At 38.3% G+C, this 24,945-nt stretch overlaps 1 protein-coding gene across 1 annotated transcript in view; it reads right to left on the reverse strand.

Moving 5' to 3' along the window:
- LOC112983247 (proprotein convertase subtilisin/kexin type 5) overlaps positions 1–24,945 on the reverse strand; it is a 245,032-nt gene that overhangs the window by 114,911 nt on the left and 105,176 nt on the right. Inside the window, exons 8-9 of the mRNA XM_064500309.1 lie at positions 12,807–13,019; positions 3,366–3,466 (exon numbers count right to left, since the gene is read on the reverse strand). Of these exons, the coding sequence (XP_064356379.1) occupies positions 3,366–3,466; positions 12,807–13,019 (314 nt within the window). The remainder of the gene's footprint in view (positions 1–3,365; positions 3,467–12,806; positions 13,020–24,945) is intronic.

Here is a 24,945-nt window from a genome sequence, read left to right on the forward strand (position 1 = left end):
GAAAAAGGTGCAGTACAAAAGCAAGCATTTATTCACAGCACCTAAGGGGATACTAGATTCACTGGGCACTGATCAGATAAAACCAGTGACTACCTGAATGTCACAAAAACCCACAGAACATGAAGATTACGAGATGGCTTTCTTTGTGTGAAATAGTGGTTTCATAGCTACACTTCTGCACTATGCCCAACAGGATTCCAAATAAGCATCTTAAAACTCAGTTGCACTTTGGTTCCTGAAGGAAAACATGCCATTTGACATTCCAACACTGGACTGAAAAAGTGGTTCATAAGAAAGGGGTGTTCACATTAGGTTAAAATAGGGTCCTAAGTAGACCACCTTCCCAAAACTCTTAGTTGCCAGGATTTCAGGAGATGATTCCAGTTGGAAAAGCCAACTAAGTGGAAGACTCAGATCAGCGGGCAGGTAAGAGAACTATCAGCTATTTGCCAGTCCTACCGTATGGGGCTTATCAAAGCAAGAAAGTGGCAGGTTGGAGTGGAAATCTGTTTTGCTCATTTTCCATTGGTTTAATGTATCTTTGCTTGTGAGTTAAAGCAACCTCTTGGCTGTTTGAGCTCATACCCAGGCCAGGCTAGCGCTCTCTAAGCCCCCTGATGTCTCCCAGGAACAGAAGTTGGCATCTGGGGAAAACTGATCTCTTGGGTTCAAAAGCCTTCCACTGTAGAGTTCATGGCATCCATTTTTCCAGCATGCAGTGGAATAAAACTATACATTATTCCAGAATTATTCAAAAAGTGTTCAGAACTAAGTGCTCCAATTTGCTGCATGAAAAGCATAATTAACCTTGCAAAACCCTTTTCCAACTAATCTTAAAAAAATCTCATATAAACATTAGCGTTACTAGCACAGACACTAATATAGAATTTAAGGAAGAATCTATGCAAATGCAGACTCTATCTGAATGAAAACCAGTTCCAGTTAAGCCCTTAAGCTGAACCATAATATCGTGTGTCCTTTATATGCCATATATGTTTACAAGTATTGGAGCAAATATTTTAGAGGGCTTTAAAATTTCTTTTTGTATGCTTTTTTTTTTAATTCCTAGCTTTTATTTAATATCACCTAACTCCACAGGTATCACAGGAGAAAATTATAACTTGAATCTTCAAATAAATAAATGAATAAATAATGCAATTCAGAAGTTGCTTAAAATCAACTAAATAGATTTTATACAAACAAATCCATGACATTAAGATTAAATAGATTATGAAATGATCTCCTTGCAATACTAAAGACCTTATTCCATAATCTATCACTTAACCAGACCAAATGTTCCCACTACCATAAGTATGAAGCCAGGCTAATTTACAGAAGAAAAATCCCAAATCAGGGGAAAACTGGAAATATTTCTCCCCCTAAATGTTTCGTTAATTTTTTCTTTTTTTTTTTTTTTGAATTTCCTGATGGTGGCTTTATTCAGAAGGTTAGTTGTAGGTACTTATAGGCAAGGAAAGTTAGTGAATGGAATGCAAATGAGATGGTGAAATGCATGAGAAGCACATTTATGGTATCATTAATATCATTTGTATCTATTCAGATAGATAGCCTAAGACAGTTTTGGAAATAAGTGAGAACCCTCCATTTACTGAAATTAAATAGAATCTGAAAAAAAGGCAAAATTGATGCATTTTCACCCTGAATCTCTTGTTAGTACCATGGAACAGAGCACTTCAAACACAAAAAGTGACTAGGATATATATACACATACTGGCACATTTTGTCTCCATCACTACATGTGAAGCTTCAATACATTCTTTTCTTTGTTCATAAGATATCTGTTATCATAGCAACTAATAATTTGGAGGAAAAAAAAAAAAAGAATCCACAGGCAGTATCCTGATTTCCCAATAATACACTCACCAAAGTACACCTAGAACAAAGGCTGTGTAAAGTGTAAGCTTCTCAGTGTGTGTTAAGACATTACAGTCAGCAGTAGTTTGGCTGTAGGTATTGTGTGCAATAATTCTTTGAAACATTCACCTATAACAATGATTTGTTAGAAAATGCTCACAAAATGGCATATAAAGATACAAGCTGCAAATTACAAACAATGTCAATTCATTAAAAAGTAATTATAAAAACTTTCAGCAGAATGAAGTTTTGGCGCATGCAATTTTATCTGTATAAGCAGATTGTTTAGGATGAACTTAATTATTTTACAACTGAGATTGAGAAAAGAATGTTTTTTGAAATAATAGCATTACATTAACTTTTCAAATAGTTTTGTTTCTAACCATTGCATTAAGAAAATCTAATTATAATGATACAAGTGCTCCACTACTTAAGATTATATCAGCTTTTCAATTACAATATCTTATTTTCATGACTGTAACTCAGCAGCAAAAAAATATTCTGTGTTGAATATCGGCCCATGGTTTCTTCAAAAAAGCGACATTAAAAATGGAAACATAAACCTGAAGCTATGAATGACATACAATTTGAAATGACTATTGTGCACAAAATTTTTGCTTTCTTCAAAGGAACTGAGTGCCCTCAAAGGAAACTGATTGTCCTCAGAATTTATCAGAAATGATCTCTTAGCATTTAGAAACATTGGAATTCAAGCAGGATTTGGGGTGGAGCGCTACACCTTAGACCTGCATGTATCATCCAACACAGCATACAGTAATGCAAAAGGTTCTGAAACACAAATTACTTGATAAATCTCCAATATTTCTGCTGTTCCATAAATATGTTATTGATACATATTAGACACAAAGAGAAAAATCCTGCAGTTGACAAAATGCTTATAAAATAGAAATTTTCTGAGCTAATGGTAAAAGGACTAAGGAGCTACATTTATCTATGGTTTTTAAAGCTGTGGAACTTAACCCATTAGAAGAGAGAGACTTCTCATTCCAACACACAGAAGTTGTGAATTTTTATTTTTCATATTGTATTACTTTGTGTTCATACTAGCCTAGCGATGTCCCAGTAGTTTTTTTTACATTCAAGAATGGATGCTGCAGAAAGGACCCTGATGGATGCAAGAAGCGACCTACAGTAGCCTGCAGAGTACAGCAGATCCTGGGCAGCACTCTGAGGGTACCTTAAGCCACTGTGAGGATACTTTAAGCCATTCAGTGGAAACTACCTGTGCTCACCACCATTTCAAGTCATTTCAGTACTCTGAGTACTCTGCCTTCATCACCATGGTGTCAGCTTTCCTGCATGTAAGGTGAGCGCACTGATCTTTCCTGACATTAGCAGGGTACTGTGAATTTCTAATACACAGAGTGTCTAAAGCACTTTGAGATCCCTGGATAAAAGGTGCCAGATAAGCACGAAAAATCCATCTGTATGATTAATTTTTTTTTTCCAGAGTATAGCTCAGATCTTACTTTGCTTCCAGTGCCAGTGCAATGATGCCTGCAGCCATAGGTGCAGAGGCTGAGGTTCCCGTATGGCTGTCTGTGCAACGCTGCCTCAGGTCTGTGGTGATCTGGAAGAAATTGAATGTGTGAAATTTAGAACACAGCTTCAGAAATCAGAACAGGTTTCATTTGCTTGAATGAGTTGCATGTAAGCAGAGGGTATTTTCTTCTTTGATCACAAAGAAGGAAAAAAAGCCTTCTGAGTACATGATTTTAGATGTTCATTTTGTACTCAGAGCTTGAAGACATTTGTGAACTTGGAGAAGTGTTCTCTGTATTGCACTGAAAACATAAGTTAGTCTCAGTTTTTTTCATGGCATGACCAACAAAAGACATGTAAACTCAAAAAACATGCACAGGGTTTTGTAACAGAATGGTTAGAACTCTGCTCTTCTATTACTTTGCATTTATAGAGCACTTCCCATCCAAGAATCTCAAAGTGCTTTACAAATTGGAATGAATTAAACCTCACAGTGTTCCCGTCACACAGATTGGTTATGCCCATTTTTAAGACTGTAAACCAGAAGTACGGATGGGTTAATAGGGTTGCCTGAAATCACCATGGAAGTACATGATAGAACAGAATACAGTTATGCTCATGTTAATTGCTGTATTTGACCCACAGTCCCTTCCTTCCTTCCTTATGCAATAATTCACATGAAATTAAGCAACAATTCATCTGAAAATCCTGATGTAATCACAAATTTGGCTTAGAGATCTCCAGCCAATTAGCTATTTGCAGCTTTACATTGTTATATATTGTTTAATTATATGCTACTACATATTTTAATATATGATCTTAGTGGCTCCATAAAGCCATAATAATGCAATACCAGCTAAAAAGACACAGTCCTGTACTTAGCATTAGGATGTTCCTACCTCATAAAGAATTTTAAGTAGATATTTTCTGTAAGGCAATAAATCACACACAAAAATGTATTCACTCTGAAGCTGCTTCTTTCAGGCAAGATTAATCTAAAGTGATTCTACTCTAAACTTTTCTTTCTGGAGAAGTGGTTCCTAGCAAGAGCAAGGCAGTGGAGACAAGAAGTCACGACCACCTAACAGATGCTCAGGTGAAATCCATGCAGATGTTTCCATTTAATCTAACTCACTAGTGCGATACTTCACTTGCCACACAGACACCTGCACAAAGATGGGGGAAGGAGTGGGTCACAGGGGAGTGGGAACCAAAGCACACAAAAAAGTACAAGATGTGTAAAAATATCTGTCTAGCTTCAAAACTGGAAGCTTCTCACAGTATGATCTTAAAAAATAGCCACATACCATCTGAGCACATTACAAACAGTTGCAAATAGGACATACAGGTTTTATACATATACATTTATAATATTCAGTAGTATATGTATTACATATTTGGTATAAGGCTGCTGAAAGTTTTAATGACATGTAAACACGTGCAGGCTAACACAAAGGACTTCTATAAAAGAAGTTCACAGGACCTATGAAGTGACTGTTGAAAGCAAGTCATGACTAAGTGAAACAACACAGAAGGTTCTAGAAGTTGAAAAATAAGGGTTAAGGCATTTATAATGTCATACACTTAAATTACTGGACTGAGCAAAGGCCAGACTCAAGGATACTGAAGTCTAGAAAGAACCTGTTTTGCCCTATTATTTAATATCTTTCCTATAGGTATATGCATTCTTTTTTTTTTCATCTTTTACCAACTAAAAGGTGATTCTATACATAAAATGCTCATATCATTTCTTTATCTCTTGCCTCCCCTCCTATCAGTTGTTCCTGAATTTAGACCAGGAATATTAATGGAAAACCCATCTGCATGCACACTCCATACATTCCCTGAAAATGTCAAGAGACGAAACAGCAGCAGGAACCACCCTATGACTGCACTGCCTATGTGTGCAGATGCAAGAGTGGTTTTAGAGGCGAGATGAAAACGGCCAAGGCTTACAGGACGATACTCACACAAATAGCGACATGAAAGCATCAGGTCTCTCCTCTGGAGAAACAATGGTCAAAGCAAATGGTGGGGAGTGGAAAGGAGACCAGGAAAAAGGGAGGGAAGAAAGAGGGACTGGTCCATGCTTGTCCCATTCCCGGCCAAGGAACTCATCCCCTGCCAAGAAGTGGTGCTTCTTGTCCACTTTCCAAAGAGGACTGAAGGATATTGGTGCCTGCAGGAGTTCAGGCAGGGAGCAGTGCCCCATAACTGCTTCGCATTAAGGGACGGCCTTGTGCATGCCATGAGACAACACTGTATCGTGCTATCTGTGTTTCTCATCCTCTGGAAGAAAAACACGCTTCAGTTTTTATTGCCCTGTACCTACAGATATCAAGCATAATAAAAGCATGACATCTCTTTATTCTGCAAAGGGGTCTCGTGTCCCAAGCAGACATTGTGGCAGCAGTCTGGACTACAGCCCCTTATGGCTCTCTTTTGCACAGCAAATATTTCAGCAGAAAATGTGTAAAGAAAGCTTCCTAAGTGGAAATCCCATTTGAGCTATTTCAAAGGGAAGTTACTGACAGGAGGTGAGATGCTTAGGTGTAAATTACCTCAAAGATCCAAGGCGTGCTTTTCGGCACTGTGGATTCATTGTCAGAGATGCCTTGTGTCTATAGCTCACGAAAAAAAGAGAACAAGACCACCAACAGGCGAGCAAGTTTTGAGAAGAAAAATGATGCTCCAAATTCCTGAACCGCATGAGGGCAATATCATTAATCACAACAAAAGGACGTGACACTTGACAGCCCCGTGAAGCTGTCATTGCTGTCTGTAAGCTGTCATTCCCCTCAACAGTGTGGAGAGGAGCAGCAATTTCTCAATCTTTTGTTGGGTACAACACATTTATATCCTTCAAATACTGTAACAACTGCTGATCTATGAAAATGCCGATCGGATTACCCACGATCAGTCCATGTAGTATTTCTAGGGCCCTGAGTTATATCTACTTCTACCTCTTCTGAATCAACCAGACTTGACTGAAGGCAATGACAATATTTCTGGTGCTGGTGTAGTTTAATCAATATGAGATTAACAGCCTAGGACACTGATGAAAGTCAGATAAAAGTTACAGCAATCACCAAAATGCACTGTAATCCTTGCCATATGTGGAAGTCAGGCAGCTTTCAGAAAATGCACAGATTTATTAAAGAAAAATGGTAGAAACACACTGTAATAGTTTTGTATAAGCAATTTGCTCTGAAGATTTAAGGAGATGCCATTCCTGAACAGTTATTATTAAGGTTGTACCATCAATCTTCTCATAGTTTCATCTATTGAGAAGTTAATGACTGAGGTCAAAAATAGGATTTTCCTTAGCAGAGAACATGCTCACTCTTCCTGTCCTAAGCCTCTTATTCACTGATATTTCATATTTCATGACTTTGGCCTTCTGAACTGATTGAACCATTTTTTACCTGCTGCTGTAATTCCTCAGGATATGCTGGTTTCTAGCAACCTATGTCCCTAAAATGACAAGGGTTTAACAAAAACCATCTGCTCCCTTCCCACATCCTTGGTGTATCTTTACCTACTCAAAGTTGAAGGTGCCATATTGTACCTCGATACTCTGCAAGAGTTTCTGAACAGGACCAGAGTATTTGTTTGTGTGTTAAGAACTGAGAAGAAATGTTTTATTTGTGGATATTTGTTTCAAGTTCTGTTTAAAGCAAAAGCTGGCCAGCAAGACAGAAATATATCTTAAAAGAGAAAGAAATACAGCAGATGACACGACTGTTTTATGGAGTAAAGAAATAGTAAGTACAGATGGGGCTTTTAGAAGATGAGTCACGTACAATAGGTTTACAAATTTTATCTGTGAGGGATTTTCACCTGTAAATTCACTAATGCTTTCAGAAATAATTATTTTAAAAAGGAATTCAAAAGAATTGCGATGCATTCGTGCAACATCTTTGGCACATTCAAGGCCCAGATAAATAACTATGTTGGTAACATAGGCTGTATTGAACATATTCTAAGATGCTTATTCTAAGTAATAATGCAAAGCTGCATAGGCCCAAGTGGGGAAACTATCTTCCAGGGTTGTCCAGCATTCAAAATAGCAGAGAAGAGAAGAATAGGAAAAATACATTGGCAAATGTATGTCTGGCTATTACTTCTGCACTCACTCTGTTCTGAAAGATGACCTCCACAAAGAAGTATATTTTTACAGTCTTTACCTAGCCTTCACTCGCCTTTGTCCCAGAGGGTGAGTTTCTATACCTGTGCCTGCGCTTTGCAGATGCACTTGAAAAGACCTAGAAATAGTACAAGTTCTTGTCTCTAATTGTCTATGTAAAAGGCATACATGCAACTGCCTCTGAAAAATGTATGCTTTGGATGTATATAATGCAGCCAAATGTTGGAAACTCAGTCCATAATGGACAAACATTTACTGCAATACAATTTGGTGCAGCATCAAGCTAAGTGCATGATCAGTACGTTCCTTGGGCCGTAGACAGCAGGACTCACGCAAGATGCTAACATCAGTGTGTGTTTCACTGTAACTGTTAGCTCAAATTGTTACAAACCAGAATTTGTTGTCATTTACTTTAGTCTAAAGTCACTAAAAATAAGTTCCATGTGGAAGAGTTGTGTAGATGAGATAATTCTCTTATTTACTAAGCTAATTATGATCGCATAAGACTGAAAAAACCTCAAAAATTGGAAAACCTCCTAAAATTATGTTACAAGCCGCATTTATAACAATTATAAAAACATGTGGTAACATGAAAAGGGGAAAAAAAGTCTCTGGGTGCTTATAAAAGTGTGGGTGTTTTTATTAATCCACACTGAAGCCAAAACATTTTAATAAGAATTTTTACTTGTCCCTTTCTAATCCACACAATGAGTCCCTAACATGTTCACTTGGTGACTGTTTGGGTATCCAACTCATAATACACTCTGGAAAGGAAAAATAAGCAGGAATGGGAGAATCTGACACTATAAAGTAGCATCCATGCACTATAAAGTAGTAGCCATGCACTGTCCCTTAATATCACATCTACATTTCTGTACCACTATGTTGCAGAATCTCATATGACATTAGAGTTTGTTCTCAGTTACATGTGAATAAACAAGAATGAGTTCATTAATTTTGATTGCAAATCCCACGTCAGGTCACTATGTCTTTTCCTGATTTACTGCAGAAGTCCTTATTTTTTTCTATTATTTTGAATATGAGAGTCCCACTTTCATAAACTGAACCATCATATGCCTTGATCAAATACTGTTACTGTTTTCATGTAATGGCATGAACTTGAGCTCTTCATAGCTAATCTGTGTATTGCTTTTAAGTTAATATGCATAAAAGAATTTGGAGAACTGAAATTTAACAATAATCTTTAGTTCTATCATTACTTGTCACTTTACACTTACTGCAAGCTCTGGATTCTTTTGCAGAAAGATAGGAAGACAATTTCTACCTCAAAAAGGGTAGCAATCTAAACAAGAGGTGAGATATGATGCAGTGAAAAGGATGTATGATTCAGCAATGAAAACGAGCATGCATCTTCTTTGTTCTAGACTCTTTTAGCATTTTACAGCAGTTGGAAAACTTTGTGCTCAAAATTTTCAGTTCTGTGTTCCATTCAGTTTATGTTTCAGCTGAGACTTCTTTCCAAAGGAAATGAGGTTTGATAGGTCTTTTGGAGGAGTGAATTTTAGTAGACAACTTGGAGAAGAGAATGAAGATGTTATCGTTATTGCTTTCAAAATGATTGCTCACGCTATGAGAAAGAGAGACCCATGGGTGAGAGCAACGCCCTTCTCTCCGTGGAGAGAGGACTTGGACTTGGAAGGACTTAGAAAAGTTGCAGCTGATACCTGTAACTGCTCAATACTCTTAGTTTAAAGGGTCAGTTCCACAATTTCACATCATTTCTCACCGGACTCTGGCATAATGGGAACGCGGGGTTGTTCTCATACGGGATAACCAGTTTGCATACAACGCAAACAGAAAGCTGTTCACTGCACTGGATGCCCACTGCTCTGCTTTGTCACTGAAGGTGTCGGGAGGGCGAACGGGCTGCCTTCAAATGCAAAGTACCAGCAGAAAACACCTTAAGCTAGATTATGTGCTTCAGAAGTCAATTGATAACATAGCATAGGAAAGAGTGGTGGATGGCATATTTATGGTCTGACTCTCTCACATTTGTGATCAGGAAACCATTTGGCAGGCCCATCACCAAAGTTGTTTGGCCCAACAGTAGTCAGGGTGTAAATTAAGTTCTGGTAAATGAAGGATCAAGAGACTTGGGTAACTTTTTATGGCTGTTCAGCATGCATATGCTTTTACCATTCAGTGTGCATAATGAGAAACTTTATTGGTGTAATCTAAAGTTGCCATATGCAACTGGATCACTCCCAAAAGAATGGAGGATCTGATTATTAAGAGTAATCAATACCTAGAGAATCGATGGATTTCAATTAAAAGGTATTTTTGCTTATCTGTAATACTCCAGTCTTAGATCTTGAATGGAGACTCCAAATTAAGAACACTTTTGAGGCAGCGTATCTTTACACCTTTTCAATAATGTTTACGTAAAATCTCTTCATTACTTCCCTAATTCTGGGATAATGTCCATTCATTCTGACTACAACAACTGACCATTCATTTGTAAAGTATGTCTTTCGAAAACCTTACAGTAAAATATAAAACTGCAAATACGAGCACAATGTCATCAATTCTAAGTGATGAGTATTATACTTCAGTAAACTAAAAAAATATTGAAAAAATTAATTCTTATGGTTCCATTTTCATAAGAAAGTCTACAACAATGAAGGTGAGAAAACCTCGAAGTGTTTTTGGTGCTAGCATAAGTCAAAAGGGAGAAACGCTTCAAAAATAAGCAATGCTGCCTACAGAAATGGTAATACTATAAAAGCAGAAAGTCCATGCTAATTGAAAAGAATGGAAGACAAGGATCAAGAAAACTATGGCTATTCAGGAATCAGAGGAATGCACAAAAATGAAATCAGCTAAGCAGAAAACTATAAATGAGGACTGAGAAACATAAAATCATTTTACTAGATTTAAGAAAAAACTGAGGAAGGATATACTGGTCCACAAAACAAGTAACAACAAGTGAAAGAAGTAATAAATAAAAAAATATGAATGGATAAAAGATGAAGTGGGTAGCAATGAATAAAAATTAGAGGACAGAAGGTGCATAAAGGTGGTAAGGAAAGACAAGGGACAAATGCTGAAGCCTACAACAAGAGCAGAATAAAACATAAAGATATTTTATTTTTTAAATATACCAAAACCACAAGAGCTCCCAAAACAATACTGTTTTATTTGTACAGAAATAATAGAATAGTTACTAGTACTGTATAGAAAATAGATATTTCACTAAATATTCTCTTTTTGGAAAAAATCAAAATGAAGTTTTCAGAGCATACAATGATAACATCATCTTCCTATTTATAACTATTACAGCCACTACTGAAGATAGGCATGTTTAAATCAGCAAGTTTGGAAGCATCAAAGACTTTTACAAGAGCTGACAAGAGAACATTTTATACTGTATTGTTGATTTTAGTAAGTCTTGGAACACTGGCAAAGTTCCAGAAGATTGAAAGAAAGCGAGCAGTGTCAATATTTTGAAAGGGTAAGCAGCATTGCCCTAATAATTTCACCCATTTGCCAGGTTTTTATCTAGTATAAAGCGATTGATACAGCATTTAAACTAATTATTAGTTAATTAATTAATAAGATATTTAATGTTGGATAACATGGGCTGCTGGAAAACAGAGCATGCCAAATTAGTGCAAAATCTATGACAAGATCAAATGCCTGGAAGTTGAAGCCAGGAGAACTCAGACAGCAAGTAAGTGAAACATTTCAATGGGTATGGGTAATTAGAACAACTTACCCTAGATTTTAGTGGGTTTTCTGTCACTAGAAATTTCAAAAGCAAGATGGGATGTGTTTGTAAAAATCATTTTTGAGTTGACCACAACCATTGGACTTGAAGAAGGATTCAGGGAAGAATAACCCATAGACTGGGTTATGCAAGAAGTCAGACTGGAGAACCACAATTGTCTCTATTCACCTTAAATTATATTAGTCTGACTTAAACACAAAAAAGAGTGAAGACCTTAGTGAAGGTCTTTTAAAGGACAGTAGAGGGAATTTAACCACAGAAGTGAGGAGTGCTAGGAAACTGAGTAATTTCTTTTCTTTATTATTATTTATCAGGGAGAAAGGAAACATGTCAGGAACAGAGATAAGGTTTCTTTGGAGAGAAGCAAGTAAAGAACAGAAAAATTACTGGAACGAAGAGGTACCTCAGAACAAGTTTAAAACAAAAATTAGATCATCTGAAAATAAGGAAGGTTCCAAGAAGGGATGGCCAGCATCCCAGAATCCTGAAAGACAAGGCAGACGGTATTACAAAAATAGCTGCAAGAATTTTTAACTCCTCACTGACAGCAAGAGAGGTATCTACTAAGGACCAGAGGGAAGCTAATATAAACCCCCTGCTTAAAGAGACAACATGGCAGGGGGCACCCACCTAAATTTTCTGATTAGGAAGAAATAAAGATCTATAAGTTCTATACCAGAATAAATAAGATGGGAAGAAGACTATGCTTAGAAAATCTTATTAATCCTAATACAAGGGTTTAAAAGGCTAAAAAGAGTAGTAGCAAAATATATTGAACGCACTCAACTTGAAAAAGCAAAAATACAATAACATAAAAATACTAGTGGTATTGATAGATTATTAAACAGATTTAAAAACAGCTCCTGGCTTTACTGCCGAGAGGAGAACATAATGGAAAATGGATGCAGCCTATTTAGGTATGAGATCAGAAACAGTGGAGCGAAGATCAGCACTGAACTTAATCTTGCTTACAATATGTCAGCTACCAGGAATAGGCAGCAATATGAATAATAACCAAGTGTCAATGAATGTAAAAGAGGAATGATGCTGGATCCAAATAAACCTGAGATACCAGGGAGGTAATCAGGAAAATTGCTTCTAAAATCATGCACGTAAAATATGAAAACTAATCAAATCTGGATTAAAAAAACAAAAGAAAAGAGGATATGCCCTGAGGCCCTCTGACAGGTTGCATGGTATTGGTCAGGAAACAAACCTGTTTTGGTGGCAACGGCAATAGGATCTTTGAAAGCATCACTCAGAGCTTGCAGCAATTGGGTTAGCAGAAAAATCTAGCATCCGGCTGCAACATGCAGAGATACCTCTGTTGACTTCAAATTACTACCTTCAGAACTGGAAGCAGTATGGTGACAACAACTTAGTAACACACTTGGGCTAAATAAACTTGTCCAAATGTGATTTTTTTCTACCGGTCCATTTAAACAGCATAAATAAGCTATCTCTCTCTCTTTCCCCCAAAAGTCACTATACGAAACACAAAACCATTTATGTAAAAATAATAAAAAAACATACTATTTTCCTGTCGTAGGATTCCCCACTGCTGTATGTCGTAGCTAGTGTGGATGCACATTCTTCCAGATACCAGGGTTTCTTCCCACTTTCAGCTGTGCTGCTTATGGAGATAGTGTAGATGCTATTGGTGTAGCCATCACAGGAGCAATGGTCTCGACTCCTTCCACCATTTCCAGATGCCCAAACAAAAACTGAGCCTAAGCCTCTTCGTCCCTGTTTGGAAATGATATAAAAGATTTGATTAACAGTTGTTCTTTTTCCCCTCACCTAATAGGTCTTTCTCCCCAAAAGGCATTTGAAGAGAGAGAGACAACTAAACAGGATAGCTCACTGAGAAGGATCTGAAATAAAAACAGGATCTAGCAGAGCTCAGAGTCAGACATCAAAAAATTCAGAGAACAAGGGGGATGAACACAGCTTTAGAAACCAAACTTCTATTCAGCTGCTTCTTGTTGCTCAGCATCTATGGTGTCCGCCTTACCAAGAAAGATGAAGACTCAGAGTATGCATTAAGACAGCATACTGGGTTGAAAGAGGAAAAGAAGCAGTATCCTTGCAACCCTTTGTAATGCATAGTACCTTTCTTTTTACTAGGGCTCTCTTAGATGTTTCTTCTTGGATTGGCTGGTGACTCTTGGGATTGTTTGGCAGCGTTACATACTGTGGGACACAGCATAGTGGTTTCACAAAAAATCACTTATAAATCAGTGAATCACAGAATAGCTGAGGTGGAAAGGGACCTCTGGAGGTCATCCAGTCCAACCCATCTAGTCTGTTATAGATGCTAAATGCACAACACTACATAAAAGCAAAAACAGACAAGAAGAGCCTTATAAAACTGTTATCATTAAGCACTCAAATGTCAATTCAGCAAGGTATTTTAAATATATGAGTAGCTGGGCAAGTTAGTTAGGCATATTCATAATTTCAAACAAGGACTTAAAATAGGTAACCTCACCTCGATATTAATATGCCAAAGTTAATTAGCATCCAAAATGAATCAAGATTTATTTTTGATGGTGCTAGTACTCTTAAATAGGCATTTGTATGAAAAGTGAAGATGATCAGCAACCTATACTACTGACATCTCAGTGGGAATCGGGGTTTACCTGATTTATATTTACACATTTCATGAAGGTGAATGAAATTCAGATTCATGCAACTGGCACGGTCTGCATTAATTATCAGCACTCGCTACCTGGAAGCACTCTGCCGTTAGTTCTGGTAAAAAGGTTCACCAAAGGACTAGACTTGTGTTTGATTATCCCCAGTTACATCACCTTGTCTTATATGACAGTCCCTCAAAGCAGTGGAACATCCCCCCACCTCACAATTAAGCTAATAGTCTCACGTATACCTCACTGGTTTGCAACTCGTTGTGTAATATGTGCCCAGTTTCTGTAAGTGGTAAGCCCACTCCTGTGTACAAGTTAATATTACAAAGCACACAGCACCACTTTCTGTGCACAAATTAATTGCTTGGCCATTTGGAGAGCTCGTTTGTTTTTTTCTAAACAGAGTGCATTTGTGTACCACAAATGACACAGACAGCTGTTGGACATCTACCAGGTCAACCTTAAACAACCAGCAATTCAAAGATTCTTTTCATCCAGATGCGCAGAGGGGTTTCATTAGAGCATTTTGTGCTGAGTGTAGCAGAACCTACAGCAATATAAGACACAAAACTTTGCAGTTCACAATTCAGGCTTGAAGTCTCAAATATGGATGAATTTCATTTTGCGAGTTTAATAAAAGTATAGTACCTGGAGAGACTCTTCTCTCCAGCACAATAAGTTAAATATCAAATTCTCCTGGCTAGTGTTTACATAAGGTTATGTCTCTAAAATGCAACTTCTCATTACAAAAACATTTCAAGCAGAGAAAAAAATCCCAGGGTGCCAAGTTAAATGTATTATGAAATCCACATTCTCTAGACGAGATCAGTCTGAGCAGCCAGGAATTGTAGCTATTTCAACTTCTTTCTCTTCCTTTAATTGATCCTAGCTACTACACTGATAAAAAAGATGCAAAATAATAAACTTTTCTTGCTGTTTTAAATGCTAGGCTTTTTGAAGTGCTCTGTTCATATCTTACAGCTCTCCTTCCTCGCATTATGAACTCCAGTCAAATCAAAATCCCCTGTCAGGTTGGGCTTCATGTTCTAGTTGCTCTTCTGAGCTGGCTGGGTCTGATCCAGAGCCTCCCAAAGGTAGTGGGACTTAACTTGCTAACTTCACTGGGCTCAAACTGGTTTATGAACCATTTGTCTTCTCTTTCATTCTACTGTTGGGTCATCTCCCTCTGGAGATCTTTATTTCTTACTCCTCCATCCCTGAAAAAATCTGATGAGATGAGAGAAAGGGGAATTGGAAAGATTAGTTCAGGCATATTCATCCATTTATTATCTCACCAGATAAAGGAGCCAGAAACTAGGGTCCTCCGCATGTTTCTTGGGAGTAGGATGGAGGATTACACTAAAAACATGCTGCTTCACCACTTTTTGCTGTGCTCCTGCTTTATTTTTAGTGGTTGTGTTTTGGTTTGATCCCATAATCTCTTGCAATTAGATCACTCTTTCCATCAGTATTCTATTATTTGCTGTCGTCTTCTGCCTCTTCAATGGCCATTTTTGGCTTGCCTGTCAATTCTGACATCTCTTTCAGAGCCATGTACACATTCCTGTCTGATCCTACACTGCTCTAAAAAAACAACTCCTCTCTCTTATATACACACACACCAACAATGTAATATATATGTCTAGGTAAGTAGAATACACAATACAAAACATTTCACATAGACGCACTTCTAGCTCCCAGCCTAGTCAAAATATTCTGTCAAAACCTTTTCTGATGAATTTTCACAGAAGTGTTGGTTATTTGCAGAATTTTACAATTTTTTTCTTCTTATGTGTTACCCCAAACTCAGTACATTACCCAGAGGTAAGGTACCTACATTTGGCTAAACTGATGCCTATGGGAAATTCAGACCAACCCACTGATACAACCAAGAGAGAAGAAATGGGAATTCAGAGTAATCAAACCACAGATCCAAGGAGGAGAAAAATGGAATCTATCTTAACTTTTTGTCAAAAAGTCCGTCTCCCACATTTTTAAAAAATGTGTTAAAAATGATTTCTCAAAAAATTATGCATAAGAAAAGACTTTCAATAACAGTCCCTCTGTAATTTTTTGCTGTCATCATTAGTTGTGTTTGGCTGATCAGTCTGCAAACAACAGTATAACATGATTCGTCCCACTCACACACTGAAAACCGTTTCACAGCAAGCTAGGACTGTACTTCATGTAAATTTTGCAGGAGCAGCCCTTGAATTATTAGCCTCTTTGCACAGAGAGTATGTCTATACTTCTTTAGATGCATACTCATGCTACTGTACTAATCATGAAAAATGAGCAGTAGAAACAGATATATGAATACATTTGGGGGTTTGAATGTTCCAGTTCAACAATCCTACCGAAAACATGCCCCTGGATGTTAGAAATTCTGCAGTGCAGTATTTAAAAATAATAATAAACACCAATTTAAATTTTAATAGTAATGACAGGGCATTAAAAATAACTAACAGCTATCTGCACCTGAACTGACCTTAACGTGCTAAGTTATTTTGTAAACAATTGATAGAAATTTTCTTTAAAATTAATGTCTTCTGCAAACATATAAAGTATCATCATTGTTGTTTCAATAAAAAATAAGTACCAGGTGCATTGCCTAATGGAAAAAAAATATTCTCTAATACATACATAGAAAGAATCCCAGTTCCTCTAACACATCGCAATATAACACGTTTAACAACTCAGCATTTCATGGAAAACAACAGCATTACCTTCAGTCCAGAAAACATGCTAAAGAGCTTTTTCCTAAAAGCTGTTTGGCAAAGTAAAGGGCAGGCTTAAAAAAATAAATATAGGAAACCCCAAACTAAATTCAACCTGACCAAAATAACATGTCAAATAAATAAGTTCTGGTTTTCGTTTACTGCCTATTGTTAAACTACCATTTGGTTTCCTCCTTCTCCCTGTTTCCTCACACCCTACTTTTAATTCAATAGACCCAGTCATGCTCAGGAAATTATAAACTTGCTAGTAACTCTTTACACCAAACAAGTAATTAGAGCAACAGCATCAGCTGTCCTACTGTATGCGAATGCCATTTCCAATTGGTCTCCTTTCAATACATAAAGTTAAATAACAGACATTTGGACTGCGTTACAAAGTTAAGATAAACACACATGCAAGGCACTCTGTAGCTTTTACTGTTTGTCTAAATCTATCATCTGTCATGCGCCAGATGCCCAAGGGTGTCAAGATGAAAACTCAAGTCTTGAGCTGCCAAAGAAGCCGTGCGTCATTTATTACTTAAAAGCGAAGGTGTGTTTACAGACCATATGGGTACAACTTAGACAAAAGTAAAAGAGTTAGTGAGTTATGGCAGAGGCACGGACCGGGATGGGGTGGGGGCACAGCACGATATCCTCAGGGCTAGTTCCAGTGACGTTAAAAATGCATTAACTCTTTCTTCAGGCACAGCGTTGTATCTGCTGTTATCTTGCGTTGGCAGCGATGGCTGCTGACTCCCTCTCACAAACTCTGTGCGGTGTCCATAAATGCACTCGTGCTTGTCAGTGTGCTAGACCATTATGAAATGGTCCCCTGTTGCTTTGTCTTCTTCCTTAAATTGTATAAAATGTCAGATCATTAAAAAAAAATCCACCTCTCCGTTTCGAAAAAAGTGTTTCATTGACAACTAAGACTTGCTACTGACCTAGTCACAGCCCAATTTTCTAGCACAGCTCCTGGGAAAAGCTATTGTGCACAACACGCAGCTGAAGATCATGAATGAAAAGTGTCTGGACTCAGGTCATTGACAGAAAGGCCCCAGGGCTGAGACTGCACCTGCAAAGCATGGCACAGCGTCTTGGGGCAGTCCCACTTTCTTTTGCTAGTACCTCCTTTCCCTTGGTCAGCAAGTTGCAAGGGGGGGTAAGTGATACGAAAGCATCCTTTTTTTCCAGTTCGACAGCACGGAAGGGTTAGGCTGCCAAGAATGAGAGCCAGTATGAACATTTTCATAATGACATCTGCAGAATTTCCTAACACTATTAAAAGAACATCCACTGCTCCGAGTGCGTGCGTGCATGTGTGCGTGTGTGTGTACGTACAAAACACATCTTTACGAGTGACCACCTCACCAGTACCATTACTAGGCAGAGGTCTTCACGCACTAGTCTAAGGATGATCAGCAGCCCACATATTTCCAAGCTGCTTCTGCAACACACTTCCATCTAATAAAAACAGTTTCCATCTAGCAGGTATAGTTTGATCCAGTGGAGCAAGATATAATCACACTATTTCACAAAGTTTAAACTGGCCATCCATTCACTGCTTTACAAGTCAAGCTACCTTAACCTGGCCTGCGAATCCTGATGCTTTCCTGTCTCTGCTCTGGGGTGGGAACCAAGCTCCACTAATAACCCTCTCTGTCTACTGGGTGAGTTTTGCTGTCTCTAAGGAAGCGATCAGATTTACCAAGGGACCGGAAAGTAAATGCAAAGGAGCAGGCAATGCAGAGGAGGACAGAACCACTGACCTGGAGAAATTAGAGGAACAGGGGCTGCAGTCAGGGAGAGGCAATTTGGCACCAATACACTAGAAATCCCACACCCTCGAGCAGAAAACAAATCATGCAAATATGAAATGGAGAGAGAGGGAAGGACACCCTATACACACCTAGGGTCTGAATGTTTAATTTCCTCTATTCTCCCTAAAACTGTTCTAAAATTACATTAAGCTTCCAAGAACAAACACTACTGCCGGGAAATGAGAGCCCATGAGAAGACATCTTTCTTTAAAAACTAATTCCCCAGGTGGAAATGGGCATAATCGAGGTTGTAGAGCAAAGTCAGTACTCCTCGTGTCCGGCTCCCTCCGATTGCTGTACTTGCTGGGGGCTGGACGCCGCTGCCTTGCAGAGAGGCGAGATGCTGCCAGTCAGCAGACTGGCAGCATTTTGCTGTTGAGAAGCAGCATCTCCCAGCTCCTGCTGAGCTTCTACCGGCACACTTAACCTCTAATTTGGGAGTGAAAAATACCATCTGGCACACCACCCTTAAACTCTTGCTGACTCTTCTGTAGACTGTACAATGCTCTCGCTTTAAAACAGGTATGTCTCCAGAACAGAAAATTGATTAAGCTGAGAGTCCCTGACAGCAATTCTGAAGTACTATCAGAAGAAAAGACAGGCAAACAGATTATTTTTTAATTAAAATAGTCTTTTCTGTGGGCATCAAAAGCAAAAACTCATGAGCAAAAGGAGAAGTTTCAGACACCATGAATGCTGCTGAGGCATCCATGCTCTCAGAAAAATGCACATTTGTGCATCACTTCCTTAAAACTGTGGGGCTAAGGGATCTGTACGAAGAAATGAGCAGTAAGCCTAACAGGTGTACATACACAATGTAAAGATGCATGTTTGATGGAACGTCTAAAAGTTAAGTCCTGTGTTTTTATATTAGCATTCCCATTTTTACTATTAGGAAAACTAGGAAGTCAAGAAAGACTCTCCTAGGTAACAGGAGTGGAAAAAACACATACACAATACACATACAATGTAGAAAATCTATTATATTTCTAAAAAGCAATGATTATCTTACACTGCTGCAAAGGCAAGTTACTGCTAATATAATTAAGCTTTTTGCCTACTGCTGAACAAACTTCTTTACCAAGGAAAAGAATGATAAGATAATTAATCGTGACAAAAAGAAGGAAAAACATATTCTGTTAGCTCATACAATGTGATACCTTCAAAACATTGAAGTGTGAAAATATTTTACATGCACATAAAAAATAATGTATTGAATAACCACAAGCAACCATGCATTAACACAGTAATTATTGGGATATATCAGTGGAACGTTTCAACATGCATCCTTCCATGTGGTGTATTTTTTATTTTACTCTTCACTAGAACAACAGCTTAAACAGCTCCAAGATATTCCCCACAGAGCTATAATTAGTGCTTAAAGTGCAACCAAAAGAAGTGTTGGCTGAAACCTGAAATCTGAACCTGTGAAATGCTGGAATGAATTTCTCATTTTCCTAAACAAAATACAGCCAGCTACAGGGCTGCAGGAATTGCAGATCTGGTTTAGGCTCTCTCTCCATATGATCATTCTTATTGTTGTTTTTGCTGATGTTGTTACTGGGATGAAGCAGGCTGTACAGATCTGTGACAAGAGCTAGGTTTTCCAAAATTTATGTTACCCAAAAAGAGTCTCTAGTTAATGATAGGTGAAATTGTCTCTGCACACAAAGCCAAAGTAAACAGGCGCTGTACAAAAAGATATCTGTGTTGAGCCTGGACAAGAGATGGATTTCACCCCGCGACTCTGTGGAGAGGATTCAGACAGTTTTCATTACTTTTATACTGCTGTCTGATTAAACTCTGATTAGAAAAGAGTCTAGGGCTACCAGACCCACATAATTGTAGTTTCAGGAGTTATATCCCACTCTTGCTTATAGAAGGCTTCAGGTTTTCCAGTGTGCATAGAACTTTTGAGGGATTTTCCGCAAATCTAGCTCTTTTCAGTAATGAGCAGAAAATAAAGCCGCATCATGGCTACCTCCCTCTGCAGAGTGAGGACTGCAGTAACCCCCTTGTTCAGTTTGTCTGCCATAGCATTTGGTTTAGGAAGAAACAACCCACTTGGGCTTTGTGCAAAGTCATTGCCCTCACTGTCTTAGGCCTTATGTTTCTGCTATATTCTACATAAAGAATACTCTCGAGGCCAAACTTCCAGGCCTTTGGCTTGCAGAAATCTGTTTTTTCCTAGATGATGCATAGAAATGCATAGATTCTGCTGCTGTTCAAGTTCTAACAGTTTTGTGAGGAACAGGGATAAGTGAGCTGCCCATACAAAGTAACTAGAGTCATATTTCAAAAATGTACTCTCTGAAATGCATATACTTCAAGTGTATGGAAAGAGACCCATCTTGCCAAATTTGCTTTTCAGGATTGGCATTCCAACTTAAGACTTATCCTACATCAATACTGGTGTGTTTTTTCTATGTTCAAATATATCACCTGTCTCAAGTTGGGCACCCAAAACCAGAGGCCACTTCTGATAGCTTGTCCAAGCGCAGTAATACTATTCTGGCTTGTTACAACAGTTTCCATATATGTGTGAGAGATGGGATGAGGTAATTAAACAGTTTCTGTTTTCAGTACACTTTGTGACATTTTAAGGAAACTGGACATTTTGAGGTATATTTTCCTGTAACTTTCATTCCAAGTTTTCCTGCCTTTTGGATTTGTATACTCCATTGAATGTAATGTAAGAACGTTTCTGGTACATTATTTTGTTTTCTGCAAATTCTTTTTTTGTATTACACATTAGTCATCTGTGAAAATCCTCACTTTCCAAACAAAGTGAAGGAGGGGAATTTCAACATGTGTTTATATATTACCAACAGAAAACAATGTGCATGGTATCATAGTTCATCCATGTATCACTGAGCCTAACTCCATTATTTCTGTTACTGGAAGACAATATCCCTAATTCTACTTTGGCTGAATGCTGGAAGTTGCTAACTATGTGCAAATTTGTAGATCAAAGAAGAATTATTAGCTTAATGATGTGTTAAGGTTGTCACCTATCCTGACTTTTGCTGGTCAACCTCAGTTTCCAGAAAACTAGATCACATCAAGTATAAACCATACTGGCAAAACCATTAAGGCATCCTGAAATACACATATCAGCCAAATGCAATGTAAGAACCTAGGAACAAAGACCGTAGGTGACACACAGAGGAAAGTAGAGAAACTTGTGGAAAGCAGTGACTCTGAAAGGGAGTTTTGGGTCATGGCAGATAACCAGCTGGCAATGAGCTGCCATGAGATTTATTCCAATCTGTGGATCTGTTAGCAGGGTGAATATGTACAGGGAAAAGGGAAATAGTACTACCCCTGCACAGAAAAGGTTGTGACTGAAATACCATGCCCCATTCTGGCATTTACACTTGAAAAAAATGATGTTAGGATGCTTGCTGATGATGCTGACACTTGCTGATGCAAGTGTTTCAGAAAAGAACTACAGGAATGAAGTGTGGTTTGGAAATTGTGACGAACAGAAAGAGACTGAATATACAAAATATTCAAGGATTTAGAATAGGTTTTGAAGGACAGAGCAAGAGACATCAAAGTTAATGGAAATGGATTAAAATGCATGCAACATGCATGTACTGAAATTAGACTTCCAGATAAATCTGTTAAGTTCTTCTCTGATAACTTATTTTATACAGAGAAAGGCATTACATCCAGTCTATACAGTTTCTGCAGAACATGTAATGGTCCCTCAAATCAATCAGTAATGAAACAGGAGAGGATGGCGGTTAATGTAACAGCAAGGTGGAGATGGAAATGGCTGCACTGGAGATGATGTGTGCTGTGCTGAAGAACCAGTGGGCTCTAGGAAGCAGAAGTTGAAGGAGTATTTTGAAGACCGGCCCTGGAAACAAAGTTATTACATGATTTTAACATAGAAAGCAAGAATATGCTAATGAATCTACTAATTATGATCACCTGCACCCAAGAAAATAATTGAGGATGGAAGATGTGAAGACCACAAAGATGAGTAAGGCGATGGACAGCCTAGTTTTTAAGTGACTAATGAGTGTGGCTTGTTTAGCACAGCAAAATGAAGGCTGAGAGGGGATGGGACTGTACTCTATAAATACGTTACAAGCAAAAAAGGGAAGAGAGAAGCTATTTAAGCTAAAGCTCAATTTTGTAACAGGAAAAAATGGGCAGAAACTTCATGTGAGCAAATCTGGCTACAAGTTAGAGGAAAGTCTCTAACCAATGGATCAGCGATGGCTGTGAAACACTCTTCCAACAGAAATAGAGGGGAAAAATTTTCTAAATCATTCTAAAATATAAATTGCTAAATGTATTTCCAGGACACGATGCCTGTGATAGCAGAGAACTGTACTGGATGACCTACAAGGTCATTTCCTGTCTTATGTCCCTATGTTCCAATTTAATTTATCCACGAAGTCACTTGGCCCAACTCTATAATTACTTACATGTGGAGATTTCTAACACCGTAAGATTCACATTAATTTTGCAGAAGTGGCATTTTACAATGAAAAGGAAACTAACAAATTCAGATGAGCAATAAGGTAAATATTTTTAAGAAGGAAGGTAGCGAGCAACTTGCACAGCTGTGGATATAACATGTTCTCTCTGGACTATTTCAGTCGACTGGCTCTTCCCAAAAGATGTACAGAAAACAGAAAATAATAGATGAATGAAGGAACAGAGAGACTGATGCAATAATAATTGGGTGAAATTTCCTGGCATGGCTTATGGTGAAGGTTAGGGCTAGATGGTAATTGTATTTACAGATGTTAAAACTATGAATATTATTTCAAGCCAATGGTACTATGTCTTATGATGTCAGAAGGCAGAATTACAACATTAAAACTCAAACAACATGACTTTGTCAATTCTAGTACACAGACAATCCCCACCTGTGATACAGAGCCTCCAAAAGTTCAATTTGATATATTGAAGTAAATACTTTATCTGTTCACATACTATATCACAGAAGGTATACAATGTATGTAACAGATAAATGCCAAGGCCTAACATCAGGTTGCATCAGCATACTAGAAGTCATGTCTTCAGAGTCCTCCCCCCAAGTATGGCACCAATCCTTCTGTTTGATCTTCAACAAGTAGTTTTTGGTGGACCAGTTATAACTGTGTGTGAACTGCTGTGCAGGCAAAACTTATCCAAGGATGATCCGAGATATGCATATGCATAGATTTACGTACATTCAGTCTCAAACGACAACCGCACAAGGTCAACATACTCAATATGCAGCTTTAAAAATCTGGTCTTAACCTCTGTGCACCACAATATTTCCGTATAAAATGATAGCCATTTTGGAAATTATTTTGAGATATTCAACCAGAAGTCTCTCCACAGTAATTTCTGTCTTTGATTTTTATAGTGCAATGCTCCAGCAAAGCAAAACAGAATTAACTCCTCTTGTGTAGGCAACACTTCCTGCACAGAATGATGCAAAGGAACGGTGACAGGAGAAGCCAGAAACACTTTAAAGTGAGTTTAAGAGCAATTTATCTGTGGCACAACACAGGCAGCAGACCTTTTCCCTGGACAAATTATGAACAACCTCTTCTACGTGTGGAGTCTACTGGCATATAAGAAAAAAAAAAATCTATGTGCAATCCTTTTCCTTTCTTCTTTTTCTTCTTCCTTTTCCTTTTCTTTTTCCTTCCTCTTTCCCTCTGCTCTGCTCTTCCCCTCCTGCCTTTGGGCTGGAGGCTCGCTCAGTGGCTGTCCGGGAGCCTTCTGCTCCTACTAAGCGCTTTGAACGCCCGCTCTGCAGCCGAAGCTGGTGAAGTGAGAGAGATGAAAAGGGGCAGTGATGATGGGAGGAAAGGCACCAAGCCGAGTTCTCACAAGAGGCTCAGCCACACAACATCTGATCATTAATGTCCGTCAAACATGCTGGCTCGTGTCCAGCTTGCTGAGCAGATTGGTGTCGTGGCAGTAAGACAAAGGCCCCCGCGCTGACTCAGGCAGAAAGCCAAAAATTCCCATGCAGATTTCACTGCTTGTCCACCCTGCTGTGGTATATTAAGGATGACCTGCCCTGCCACTGATGTGGACTACCTTATGGGTACGGCAAAACAAATACCAGAAAGCATGTAGCTGGCTACACGTTGTGAGAGGTGAGATAACTAGTTCTTTGAAACCCTGCTATGAAAAACATCAACAGGGGTCACAATCCTCCAAAAACTTGATTATTAGGGCTTTCTCAAACAGCAGTGAAAGAACAAGTCAGAGTATCTGAAATGTATGATTAGCCAAACGATGCTGAGACCGATGCCCAGAATAATAGGCTTATTTGTGTGAACAGAAATGAACGGGTTTCAATTCTGTATCAAAAGCCGTGTAACAGAGAGCATGAATTTCTAAAATGGTTATAACATGCAGACTATGAGATACAGCCAGTCGTCTTAAAATCTAATGGTGCTTTGGTTTTATCTTTTTGCATCAGGGAAAGGCTTTTGTACTCCCCTTTTTGTCCTAGACT

This window comes from Dromaius novaehollandiae, chromosome W (genome assembly GCF_036370855.1).
Source record: "Dromaius novaehollandiae isolate bDroNov1 chromosome W, bDroNov1.hap1, whole genome shotgun sequence".
NCBI classification, from domain to species: Eukaryota; Metazoa; Chordata; class Aves; order Casuariiformes; family Dromaiidae; genus Dromaius; species Dromaius novaehollandiae.